Here is a 13,402-nt window from a genome sequence, read left to right as displayed (position 1 = left end):
GTGAGGGCTTTCTCTCCATGTCATATTTTAACATCCTAGGAAATAAATCACCTGTTGAAGGTTTGGCATAGGATTTCAAGGAACTGGTTCTGTCTTGACGATATTTAATGGTGGGGGGTGTAATATTGTTTCTGTGCTTAGGTCGATAGTAGTTCAAGATTTATTGTGATTGGTTTCAGTTACATGTTCCAACAAGTTAATGACAATCTTTAAAAAAAATTATTGTAACAAATGATTTTTCTAAAAAGATATATGGGTTGGTTAGAAGGAATACAACGAGGAAGCAGATCGAGTGCATTGTGAGAAAGAAACTGAATATGTCATGCTTGGCTTCTGTTGCCAATGAGAACGGAGCAAAATGCATTTGATTTGCATTTTAATATATAATTGAATCAGCACTGACTTAATTCCCGTTTCCCAAACTAATGCATGAACGATCATGTGATTCTCCTTTGTTTTTCATGCTTCTCCAAATACAGGAAGACAGCGCCCTAATTCGGGAGATTCATTTATCAGAAGCAATTGCTTGTAAAATGCATAAATTGGACAATACTGTAGGGGGAAAATATATTTCAATATGTATGCAATTGTTTATGCATATGAAAATGTGTATGAATTTTCCTGTGGGCCTTTTTGAAAAAACCCTGGAAAGTGATTATAAAAGGGGGTTGCATCAACTTGTGTGCTGGGAAAATACCAATATTTTGGAAAGCAATACAGGAACTTCCTCGATCTTTCCTGTTAAGACATAGTATCAGCAGCAATTAGAAATATTCCAGGCTCTCAGAAGAGAAAGCAGGTAGAGGGTTGGATATTAGAGATGGGGACGAATTTAAAAACGGATAGCTTTTTCCGGCAAGTATAGCAGATTTGTTAAATATTTGTCAGTCCGTATTTGTGGGTTCTGGAGATCCCCACGGATACGAAGGGATGGATATTTATCCATTTTTATTCGTCCTTTGTATTAAAAACAAAAACACCCTACTGCCTACCGGCCGCCTGTCAATTTTTAATCAGCTGATTGGCGGCCGGTAGGCAGAATGGGCTTCTGTGCCTTGTGGTAAACTTATCTGATGGGACCCAATTTGTGGATGAATAACTCGGATGTCTGATATCCAATCTTCACCAAAGTTGGTAGGCTTTTGGGGGAAAGACATAGGAAGCTCCATTGTGATTCTGGAGTCTCCAGGTACCTGAGGGGAGCTTTCCTGGGGATGTCCTCTTTGTGACTATATAACTTGGGGGTCCATGATCCAACGTTCACCAAATTTTCAGGAGTTGTAGGAAAGCATCTGAAGAGGGTTCCCTGCAAATCTGGTATCTCTAGGTGGTTAGGGGCCAGTGTTATAGCTGTATGAAATGGAGACAAATCAACGGATTGATTCGTCACTTCGTTGAAGAATGTTCGTATATTCATATTTGTTGATCGTTAACCTTGACGAATAGCGCATCAAAAAGAATCGCCATTTTTTTATTTGTCCCCATCTCTATTGAATATCATGGCCTCCTAGTGGGGAAAGAATGGTATGGCTTGCTCAAAGCATTGAGAGAGAAAAAAGAGTATTTTTCACTCTCCATCTGGACAGGATCAATAGATGTGAAGTGGTGGCAAACAGTTTTCTGATAAATACGGTTTATTTCTGCTATATTTCTTGCTTCCATTAGAAATTATATAGTTCTAACTTGGTGAGTGAATGTATTTCTTACGTTGTGTTTCGTTCATGATCAATGGACAGATTGCTTACTGTCACCAAAGTAAAAAATTGAACTATTGAGTCATACGCTATTTAAACCCAGAACTTAATTTAAGCATTAAATATGTTAAACATGTCTTATGAGTAAAGGCTGAAAGAATTGGGCATGTTTAGCCTCGAGAAAAGAAGACTGAGGGATGATATGATAGCACTTTTCAAATACAGTGGTGCCCCACATAGCGATGTTAATCCGTTCCAGATTAATCGTCGCTATCCGGAAACATCTCAATGTGGGGGGAAAAACCCCATAGAAACACATTAAACTTCATTTAATGCATTCCTGTGGGGTGAAATCTCACCGTTATCCAAAGATCCTCTATAGCGCCGCCATTTTCGCTGCCTCGGTAAGCGAGGAAATCGCGCAAAAAATGTTGCGGCCATTTTGGAACCGCCGATCAGCTGTTCCGCAAACATCGCAATGCTTCGCTTACCAATCATTGCAATGTGATGTTTAGGCTATTAACACTGGAGGCATTCAAAGAAAACTTAGATAATCACCTGGCAGATATGCTTTGATTGTATGCTTGCACTGAGCAGGGGGTTGGACTTGATGGCCTTGTAAGCCCCTTCCAACTTCACTTTTTATGAGTCTGTGATTCTATGTGGCATGTTGCTGTTGTCACAAGAGTTGCATGAAAGTGCTGGATAGCTCAGTGGTTTAGCCATCTGGCTACAGAGCCAGAAGCTGGGAGTTCAATTCCCCACTGGGCCTCCTTGACAGGGGCTGGACTCCATGGGGTCTCTTCCTGCTCTGCAGTTCAATGAGGATGATGATGATGATGTTAGGAACAGAGACTGATAAAATATTGCTGGTAATTCTTGACTTCGGCCAAATTTAAAGGCTAAATAGTTCCTTCTTGTGTTGTCACCTCAGGTCCCGAAGGCTGTAATCTCTTCATTTATCACCTGCCCCAGGAGTTTGGGGATGCTGAGCTCATGCAGATGTTCTTGCCATTTGGCAACGTCATCTCTGCCAAAGTTTTCGTCGATCGTGCCACTAACCAAAGTAAATGCTTTGGTAAGTATCTACTCGTTTCATGATTCTCTTGGCCGTCACCCTCTGGAGGTTCCAATTAGAATCTTCCTGTCCTTTGATCCAGAAATTCATAGAAGGTGGGATGTGATCCAAAAGTGGTAGCTTTTTCAAAATATTTGATAGCTATGGAGCCTCAGGCAGTTGGGACCTGGTTCCGAATGGGAGGGAGGAGAAATCAGCAAAATGGACCATATTTTGGTCACAAAAACATTGACTCCACCCACTTGGATTCGTTAAGTACTTCTATGAGAGCATTAATTGTAAGAGGCTGGTTTTTTTAAGTGGAGGAAAGCCTTTACATTGTCCTATTATTTTTTCAACAGAATGCCGAAGTTCCCTATTTTCACCTTATTCCCTCAAAACCTTTGTCATGTTACATTCAAGCAATCGGTTTCTTTCTGATTCAGGCCAGAACTTCATGGATCAGCCAATTCAAAATTCATTTAGTATCCTCATATCAAAAACTATTTCTTTAAGAACAAAAAAATATATGATCTCCTCCTGACTCCCTAAAAATCAGGCAATAAACACAAAGACAAGTTAGCTGATCAAGGGTACAAGTCTTATTGTTCTACTGGAATAATTGGTTTTAAGCTTTTTTTGGAAAAAAAAAAACCCAAAACTCGCTTATGATGGAGGAAGACAGCAATTGAGTCTCCTTATGTAAAGGAGCATGTTTTCTATTAAAGGAAAGACATTTTAGTTTAGGCGAAAGCTAATGACCCTTTTCCTCAGGTGATTCTGAGACATAGTGAGTGTGTTTGTGTGGCATGTTTAAGATATGTAAAAAGCCAGATCTTAGCCAGGTTTCCAAAGGGAATTAGCCTTGCCTTAATTAATATACATATCAGCAAGGAGTGTCTGGATGCTCAGTAGAAAACAAAGGGATGGATATAAAGACTATGTGAATTAAGACCAGACTATCCAGTCTATTGGTTTATCTCCAGCTTTGGCTGAAAGGACTGTTGAGTTAAATCACAAAAGTGAGAGGGAGTCATATCTTTGTTATACCGTGTTGATCCCTAAAACTGGTGCTGTAGTACTCTTCATTATGTTGGGTAGAGCCTGCAAAGTACCGAATTCATCCAATAAACAAATCGGCGCGAACTGCCGAACCACCAGTTCGTGCCCATCTGTAATGTTGGGAATTGTAGAGCTGGGTGAGGGGAGAGGGATGATAGATGCAAAATTCATCCTGGGTAGGTATTGAAGCTTCAAGATCTGCCGTTCACGTAAGTTCCATCATGGATACTGCAAACATAACCGATCTGATGCAGTATGTGCAGAGTGCAAGAGGGACAAAGATTAAGATTGGCAAAGATCTGTGCAAAGAATATTTGACAATGTTGAATGATTGGAAGCCAGCAGGTCACAAGGAGGTGTATCTCGGGATGCTGAAGGCATCTCAGAACCGCACAGCAATCATTTTTGAGAAATCGTGCATGACAGGTGAGGTTCCACCGGGCTTGAGGAAAGCAAACATAACGCTCCGCTTTAAAAGCCACCATTTATATCTCATTAAGTTGATTTCTGTCCCTGGGAAGTTACTATACCACATTCAAAAAAAATTCTTTTGTAAGGATTGAAAGAACAAAGACAGGACAAGATTTTCATACATGATAAATGGAGCCAGGCCGTTTTTTGCAAGTTACAGCAAACGGCTCATGAGCTTCATACATTCATACTCCAACCCAAGCTTTCTAAAACACCACATCTCCCTCTATGAGGCTGTATGGGCTTTAAGATCATCAGGGCTTTCTCTCAGCCCCACCAACCCCACAGGTGTGCTTGGTGGAGCCACAGGAGAGAGAGCCTTCTCGGTGGCTGCTCCCAGACTGTGGAACTCCCTCCCACTGGAGGCCAGCCTGGCCCCATCTTGGCTATCCATCTGCAAGCAGGCAAAAGACCTTTCTCTTCAGGTGGGCTTTCCCTCAGTAACTGGCTATCTGAGAGGGTGTTTTATTTTTAAATGGATTTTTGTGCTCTGTTGCTTTTAAATGGTTTTTTTTTTTTGCTTTTAAATAGGATTTTTATGTTGATTTTATTTACCCTTTTAAATACAATTCTTGTTTAATTCTCTTTTTAAAATTTTTTTATTTATTTTTATTTATTTATTGTATTTATACCCCACCTATCTAGTCATTTCGACCACTCTAGGCGGCTTACAACATAAAGGATAACAGGTTCAAGAAAAATATTCATATACTTACTGTTTTGAGCTTTTAAATACTGTTTGTTTAATGATATAAGCTACCTTGGGTCCTTTTAAGGAGAAGGCAAGGGGAAATGAATGAATGAGTGAACGAACGAACGAACGAATGAATGCCAGATTTCCACATGTCAGATGACCTGCAGTATGCTTTTCATTGCAATTCATCTGAAAACGGGATGACCTTAAGTTGTAGCATAATGGAACACCAACCAAGCCAATGGAGGTGACTCCTTTCCTTAACCCTCTTCCATCCGCTTTCCGTTGCCTCTGTCTTAGGTTTCGTCAGTTTTGACAATCCAACTAGCGCTCAGGCAGCCATTCAAGCAATGAACGGCTTCCAGATCGGCATGAAGAGGCTAAAAGTCCAACTAAAGCGGCCGAAAGATGCCAACAGACCCTACTGACCCCCGTTTACTCTGGCCCTGAAAACAGGTAAGAAGAGACGCGTGGCCCAGATAGTCTGCCTTGGTTGCAAACACAAGCAGGAGACGAGAGGGATATCGTTTGTTGATGACACAAATGCAAGATTAGGAGATACCTTTCATTGCACCACTTAAAAAATAAATAAATGCTAAGCTTTTGTGGATGAAAGCTACTTCCTCAGACTCTGCGCGCATCTCCGTTATGGATGGTGCCGAAAAATTGTCTGGATCATTGATTTTGTCTATGCTCCCTGCTGGGCCGCAAGGAAGCAGTTGATATTTCATTCCTGGCGGAGTGCAGAACCCAGGGGAAGAAAGGTTATTTTAGACCCTAACAACCTCCAGAATCCCCTGACTGGGGGATTTTGGGAGATGTAGTGCCATGCAACATTTCCCGGGCGTGTGAAGGGAATCCTTTCCTGCCTCGCCTGGCAGGCTGACCAATCTACCACTGCATTCAGCCGAAGGAGTCCAGTCTGTTGGGGAGAAATGCAGAAGGCTTGAAGCGCTGATGAGTTATGGGGTAGATTGGAAGGAAGCATGGTGGATGGAGGTAAGAGAAAGGAATGTAGGAAGGGAATTTTCTGTGGGCTCAATTTTTAATCCGAGCTAGGTAGGAATCAGAGTACAGTAGAAGAATAGATTAAAAAAGCTGACACAGAGGGTCCATCAACATTAAAACTCATGGGGGGCAAGAGTGGTCTTCAGCCTTGTTGGCAATTTCTCACCCATGTGGTTCATAGGCTTTGCATGCCACATCTTCAGAAGTTGCCCTTTTGACCCAGCACTATTTAAACGCCTTGAGTGCCTCCTGAGTACATCTGAAGTACCGTATTTTTTTCAGTTTATAAGACGCCCCCACTTTTCTAACCCAAAATTAAGAAGTCTAAGTGGGGCTTAGCAAGTGGAGGGGGGAAAAGGATCAAAGCCCTGTAGGATCACTTTGATCCCTGCTTTCCCCTCCACTTTTCTCTCTCTCCTCAGCTTACTTCCGTGTATAAGACGACACTCAGAAACCTTTTTTTTGTTAATGCATAGTTATATTTCTTATAGGCAGTGATGGGGTGGTTACATTTTTTTTTCCAGGTGCTTGAATAACTTGATGAGTCTTGGGCACTATGCTTTCTATTGGGGGCGGGGGGTGTTTGCCATTTTCTGCCTTTCTCAGGTGACAAAATGTCTTGGGCAGGCCCTGATGAACGACCGCTCTGGGAACGCCATCCAACCAATTCATTTCTTTTCTTTATATTTTTGTTTTTGTTTCCTCCAACCCATCCACTACTGTGTCTCTAAACAGACCAGGCCAATCATAGCTCCAAGGATGAACCCCCACAGTTGCCTAGCAACCCTCTAGCTGTTATGGGAGGCCCAAATCAAAAGCTCTCCCTCCCCAAATGTCTGAAAACTGTAAGTGACTTCAACTCATGTTGTCATCGTCCTCTCCGATGACGCCATGTGTGGCCGGTTGTACTCTTGTTGCATGAACTTGACGTTAATCTTTCTATATCTACACTTTATTTCTTATCGGTTCTTTCCCCATCACCTCCCGACCCCTTTCCTCTTCTCTTTTGGCGATTGTGCAGTACCACATTGGTGCCCGTGGTGGATAGTTTTTGGAGTGCTGATTGGTCAGTCTTTTACTAGTTGTGGATTTTTTTAAGCCCATAAACTCCACTTTCTATTTTCTTCTTCTTCTTTTCCTCTCTGTCGTGATGTGTGGCCATTGTGTGTGTGTGCGCGTGTGTGCGTGCCCTCTCTATCCACTGTTCGGTCTTCATGGCTAACTAAAAACGGCTGGGTCTCCCTTAAGAAATCAGACTTGGGTAAGAAGGAGCAGGCGGTACACACTCAGAATCAGGCACCTCCCTTCTGCTCTAACCAGCATAGCCAGAGGTGATTGATGATGGGAGTTGTGGTTGAATAACATATGGAGAGTCATAGGTTAGCCAGCTCAGTACGATCACCTTTGTTCGCTTCTTGAGCATATAGACAAGCAACATTTCCCCCCTCCGCCCGCAATGGATTGTGGCTTAGCATCAAAGCATGAGTTTCCAGGGAGAGGAAACTTCAGCCCATAGAATGGAGCCGTCTCAATCCAGCCCACGAAGGGTTGCAGGCGTCACCAGGCTGTTGGAGGATTTCCCACCCCACCCTGTTCATACTTCCAATAAGAAACAGAGGAAAAACAGGGGGATCCCATGTCCAAAACCTGAGAATGCTCCTGCCAGTGGAGCAGGCTGGAAATCTGTGATGCTGGAGCATGTGATCACATGCTCCAGCATCACAACCTAGCTGAGACCCTGATATCATCCTCCTTGAACAGGGTGGGTGGGGAGGGAATCTGGCCCAGCACCACACACACTGATTCCCCATCCATGATTCAGAACCAGTGGTCCTCAACCTTGCGTCCCCAGAAGTTCTTGCACAGCTCATGTTGAAGGCTTCTGGGAGTTGTAGTCCAAGAACATCTGGGGACCCAAGGTTGGGAACCATTGATTTAGACAGTAGCAATTTGGAAAGCCTCTATGATCTGATTTGATTTGGGTTATCCTATGTTTCTGATTTAAAGATTCTAAGCAAATTAAAAAGTTAAACCTTGAGGATGGGGGTGAGAATGAGTAGAAATATGAAAGGTTATATATATTGTGGTCCCCCTCCCCTGATGTATGTGAGCACACCTGATTAGGGGGTGTAGGAATGCCTGCCCTAGGCATTCTTACACCTACGTGTGTCCGCAAACACATACACTCACAAAAATATATGAAAGAGAACGAGAGAAGACGAACAGGCCAAGTAAATCACAAAAACACAACTCGTCTGAGCTTGGTTCTAACCTGGCCTATGTAACGTATTTATTGTATTTTTTTTAAAAAAAAATGTGAAGGTAGAAACCAAGCCATACTCTGTGTTTTCTATGGGGCTGTGAAGTCAAGCGATCCGTTGATATGGTTGTGTGTTCCAGAACAAGGATAGCTAAGAACAGTCCTTGTTTTCACCAGATGGAGGATAAAGTGGCTTCCCTTTTGGGGAAAAAAAAGAAAAAAGAAACAGCACCAGAAGAAGCAGAATTGGATTTTTTTGAAAGGGGGGAAAAAACCCCCACAAACCTTGCTTTTATAATTTTTAATTAAAAAGTCTGCAGTTTTGTTTCTAGGCCTAAAACATAGTGCTTTACTTGATCTTACATTGAATCCGTGGCATTTCCATTTCAAAGGACTTTTCTTTCTAGTCCTTGAACCTCCAGCCCTGGACCGAATCTTGACATGCGTTTTCTTATTCACTGAAATCAATGGGACAATTTGGGTCATAATTAACTGGCCACTGATTTCAGTGTTTCTGTTCTAAGCATGGTTAGGTGAGGTTCCTCCCTGCCCCCTGATGAGGGCCCGTAGCTCGGGGTTAGCTTGTGTGAGGTACCACCGATGGTGGAACAATTAGGCAATTATGGACTAGATTTCTCAGACTCCTCCCAGGCAGCATGGCCTCTGACTGACAGGCAGATTGTGGAAGTTGTCACCCCAGAAGGTAACTTCTCCAAGTTCTGCCAAGAACTGAGCTATCTCTCGCTCCACCAAAGTACAGGAGAATCCAACTTCTTTTTCCCTTATTTGATGGAAAGCATGTGTGTAGGCCTGGCCATGCAAAGATCGGTTCAGATGTGTTTGTGCGCGTGCTTGTGTGTGTGTGCGTGCAAATTTTGACACACACTCCAGTGTTGATCCCAGTGGCAGGATTCAATTGGATTCCCAGTGCTCTATCAGAGGATTAATGCTTTATTGCATTAGTCCTTCCTTATGACTGGTGGAAGGAAGAATCAGATATGGAAAATAAAAAAAAGTTCATGCAAATGTCTTTGATATGCATCCTCCACCCCAGGGTTTCCCAGTCTTGGGTCCTCCAGAGGTTCTTGGACTACAACTCCTAGAAATCCTGGCCAGCACAGCTAGTGGTGAAGACCTCTGGGAGTTGTAGTCCAAGAACAACTGGAGACTCGAGATTGGGGGGCCCTGCTCTAGACCAGTGGGGCCGACCTTTGGTCTTCCAGATGTTCTTGGACTACAACTCCTAGAAATCGAGGTCAGCACAGCTAGTGGTGAAGGCTTCTGGGAGTTGTAGTCCAAGAACATCTGAGTTACCCAAGTTTGGGAACCCCTACTGTAGACCAGTGAGGTTCAACCTTTGGTCCTCCAGATGTTTTGGACTTGCTCCTAGAATTCTGGACCTTTGACCCCACTGGCTAGGATTCTGGGGAGTTGAGGGCCAAAACATGGAGGGCAAAGGGCTGAAAACCACGGATCTAGACACTGTGCAGTATTCCATTTCCCCTGGTGTCGATTTTCGGTTGTTGTTTTTAAAGCAGAGGGTAGACACAGCCCCGATCCTAGGTCTTTGTCTGTCTGTGTTCTTTAGCTCTTCCCGCTCACCGTGCCTCCTGGTCCCACTCCAGCCCTTCTTAATTCCCCCCCCCTCCCTTTGTCTTGCAGACTGGATGCCATGCGGCATACAAAGAGCGTTCCCCTTGTTCCATGGGCCGTATCCAGACTTGTAACTCTCTTTCTTTGCAACATATCACGGAGGAGAAGAAGCAGAAGGAGGAGGTGGTGGAAGAAGAGGAGGAGGAGAGATGCTCGCGAAAAAGAGAGCCAGTTTGGTTGTACCTTATTTTTTCCTTTCCTTCCTTCCTTTTTTTTTTTAAGTTTCAAATGGGTTGCGGGTTTTTCTTTTTTTAAAAAAAAAATCTCTTTCAAGGCAAGGGAAAACAAAGAAGGCGGTTATGACAATAATGGACAAGAAGGGAAAGGCACTGATGTTGGCTGATGCAAAGCTCCGCAAGGCGAAGAGGCCGCTGAAGAAGACTCTTTTGTTAATAAAAGGAGAGAAAAACCTATTATCCCTCGCCTCGAGAAGCGTGGGATTTTTGCAAGAGGAATGGTGGCAGGCGCCGAGCCTGCTGGTGGGACCAGCCTCCCTCTCTAAAGCGCTTGAGGTTCCAGAAGAGGGAGGCCACACAGATCTAAACCAAAGCTGCTGGGTTTGGACCAGGCCTGTACGTTACACCCGAGTAACGCTTTTGTTTTTAAAAGGGGGGAAGAAAAAAAAAAGAGAGAGATTTTTTTCCCCCGCACCGCGTCTGTTTGGGAAACGAAAGAGAAAAAAAATCAGTTGCTAAAACGGATGTTGAACTGAACAGAAGATATATATATAAATAGGTCTATATATCTATATCCCATGGATTGGGGAGGTGGGATTTCTCTACCCACCCAGCCCCCCCAACTGGGGAGATTGGATTAACTTCTTTCAAAGTCATATCATTCCTTAGAGTTTAGGGACCAAAGGACTATTGCTTTTTTAATATATATATATATAAATATATATATATAAGGAATTAATTTAAAAAACAAAAAGAAAAGAAAAAAAAGAAACTCAAAAAAGAAAATTTTAAAAAAAGCAAACGGAAAAAAAAGAGCTTCATGTCAAAGCTGCAAAAAAGAGAAGCGAGCGCAAGTTACGCCAATGAGCGGATGTCGCTTTGCGCGCGGTGTCGCAACGGCCGGTGGCCTCGTGACCGCACTGAACGCTGGAGGGTTTTAAGCGGAAAGAGAAGCTGGTTGGGAAGATGGGGGGGGGGTCTTGGCAGCCGCTGACTCCTCCTCTCTCCCCGCGCAGAAGGCTGGCTTTCGGGGAAACAGTGTGGCTGTGTGGGGGGGATATAATTGCAACACCCGATCTGCTGCTTGCATGCATTGAAAATTAGCATCCAACCGTGTGAGAAGAGACACAGAGTCATCATCCATGGGTGGGGGAAGCCTCCAGACCATGGGTCTGCGTAGCTCAGTCAAGTTGGACTTAAGTCACACCAGCGACTTGACTTACACATAATGTGTGTTGGGTTTGTTTGTTTTTTAATGACTCAACTTGCAACTGCCAACCCATCCACCCTCCCTTTTTCCTGGGGAATAAAGTTTGTTTTTAATAGAGACTCAGACTCGGAACTTGAACCCAACAAAGACTTGCCAACATCTCTTAGTACGTACAGTGGGGTCTTGACTTGAGAACTTAATCCGTATTGGAAGGCGGTTCTCAAGTCAAAAAGTCTGTAAGTCAAGTCTCCATTGACCTACAGTGCATTGAAAACCGATTAATCCCGTAACAGGCCGTTTTTGTTCCATTTTGGGTTTTTTTCTGGTCTGTAAGTCAAATCTCAGTCTGCAAGTCAAACCTAAATTTTGCGGCCAGAGAAGTCTGTAACTCAAAAAGTCTGTAAGTCAAGCCGTCTGTAAGTCAAGGGTCCACTGGTATAACCTTTATGAACATAGACTGTGACCAACCATAGTTCTAGAGACAGCTCAGAAAAGTTACTGCACCTCTCAGAATCCTGTGGCCAACACAGGCAATGTTTTCTCCAGTTCGCTGATGGTTTCGGGGGAACCTTGAGAGCTATATTCTCAAGCCCAACCAAAAGCTTTTTTTAAAAAAAAACACACACATGCTTCTTGCAAATCTCAATGAGTAACGTCTTTGTCATGGAGTCCGAAATTTATTTTATTTTTTTATTTACTGTAACTTATTTTTACCCCACCTTTCTTCTTAAAAAGGACCCAAGGTGGCTTACATCCTTGAAAAACAATATTAAATCTGAAAACAATAGGTATACAGATATTAAAGAGGGACATACAAATACCGCTAGAATAAGTGGACCTTAGAATCTGATTATCTGGAATCAAACAAATAGCTTACAAAAGAAATAACAGGGTGGAGGAGGATTTTCTGGTTTCATAAGAAACGGCTCAAAGAGAAGGCATTCTTGATCACCGAAGATCTATCACTGACAGGTTGCTTGACAAAAGGCTTCTTAATTTTGCAGTTTTTGGAGGGTGCATGGCCAATGCAATGCTATGAAACTGCATGCACCCTGAGATCGCAACAGGAAGTGGCAGTCTGCTGCTGACATCTTTCCCATTGTGCAGGCAGACCCCACCCAACAGGATTTTAGCTAAAGGATAGCTGAAGAGCGTCCGAATGTCACTCTCAGTAGCTCTGCAAGTTGTTGTTTAGTTGTTAAGTCCTATCTGACTCTTCATGACCCCACGGACCAGAGCACGCCAGGCCCAAGGCCCTCCTGTGTTCCACTGCCTCCCAGAGTTGGTCAAATTCATGTTGATAGCTTCGATGACACTATCCACCCATCTCATCCTCTGTCATCCCCTTCTCCTCTTGCCTTCACACTTTCCCAACATCAGGGTCTTTTCCAGGGAGTCTTCTCTTCTCACGAGATGGCCAAAGTACTGGAGCCTCAGCTTCAGGATCTGTCCTTCCAGGGAGCACTCAGGGTTGGATTTCCTTCAAAATGGATGGGTTTGTTCTCCTTGCAGTCCAGGGGACTCTCAAGAGCCTCCTCCAGCACCACAATTCAAAGGCATCAATTCTTCGGCGGTCAGCCTTCTTTAGGGTCCAGCTTTCACTTCCATACATTGCTACTTGAAAAACCATAGCTTTGATTATGCGGACCTTTGTCAGCAAGGTGATGTCTCTGCTTTTTAAGATGCTGTCTAGGTTTGTCATCGCTTTCCTCCCAAGAAGCAGGCGTCTTTTAATTTCATGGCTGCTGTCACCATCTGCAGTGATCATGGAGCCCAAGAAAGTAAAATCTGTCACTGCCTCCATATCTTCTCCTTCTATTTGCCAGGAGGTGATGGGACCAGTGGCCATGATCTTCGGGGGTTATTTTTATGTTGAGCTTCAGTCCATTTTTTTGCACTCTCCTCTTTCACCCTCATTAAGAGGTTCTTTAATTCCTCCTCACTTTCTGCCACCAGAGTGGTATTATATGCATATGGGAGGTTGTTGATATTTCTTCCAGCAATCTTAATTCCGGCTTGGGATTCCTTCAGTCCACCCTTTCGCATGATGCATTCTGCATACAAGTTAAATAAGCAGGGAGACAATATACAGCCTTGTACTCCTTTCCCAATTTTGA

The 13,402-nt window shown here is 43.5% G+C and overlaps 1 protein-coding gene across 15 annotated transcripts in view; it reads left to right on the top strand.

Moving 5' to 3' along the window:
- CELF6 (CUGBP Elav-like family member 6) overlaps positions 1-10,315 on the top strand; it is a 179,917-nt gene extending 169,602 nt beyond the window's left edge. For 14 of the 15 annotated variants that reach the window (XM_072982145.2, XM_072982143.2, XM_078380959.1 and 11 more), the window contains 3 exons: positions 2,629-2,772; positions 5,279-5,434; positions 9,909-10,315. In XM_072982145.2, the coding sequence (XP_072838246.1) occupies positions 2,629-2,772; positions 5,279-5,406 (272 nt within the window). In that variant the 3' untranslated portion in view covers positions 5,407-5,434; positions 9,909-10,315. Of the gene's footprint in view, positions 1-2,628; positions 2,773-5,278; positions 5,435-6,721; positions 6,832-9,908 lie in introns of all 15 variants that reach the window. The other variant, XR_012081638.2, reaches the window with a different exon arrangement.
- Positions 10,316-13,402: the final 3,087 nt, after the last annotated feature.

Source organism: Pogona vitticeps, chromosome 12 (assembly GCF_051106095.1).
Source record: "Pogona vitticeps strain Pit_001003342236 chromosome 12, PviZW2.1, whole genome shotgun sequence".
Classification (NCBI taxonomy): domain Eukaryota; kingdom Metazoa; phylum Chordata; class Lepidosauria; order Squamata; family Agamidae; genus Pogona; species Pogona vitticeps.
Note: the sequence above shows the minus strand (reverse complement) of the source record. Positions and strands in the feature narration are given on the sequence as shown.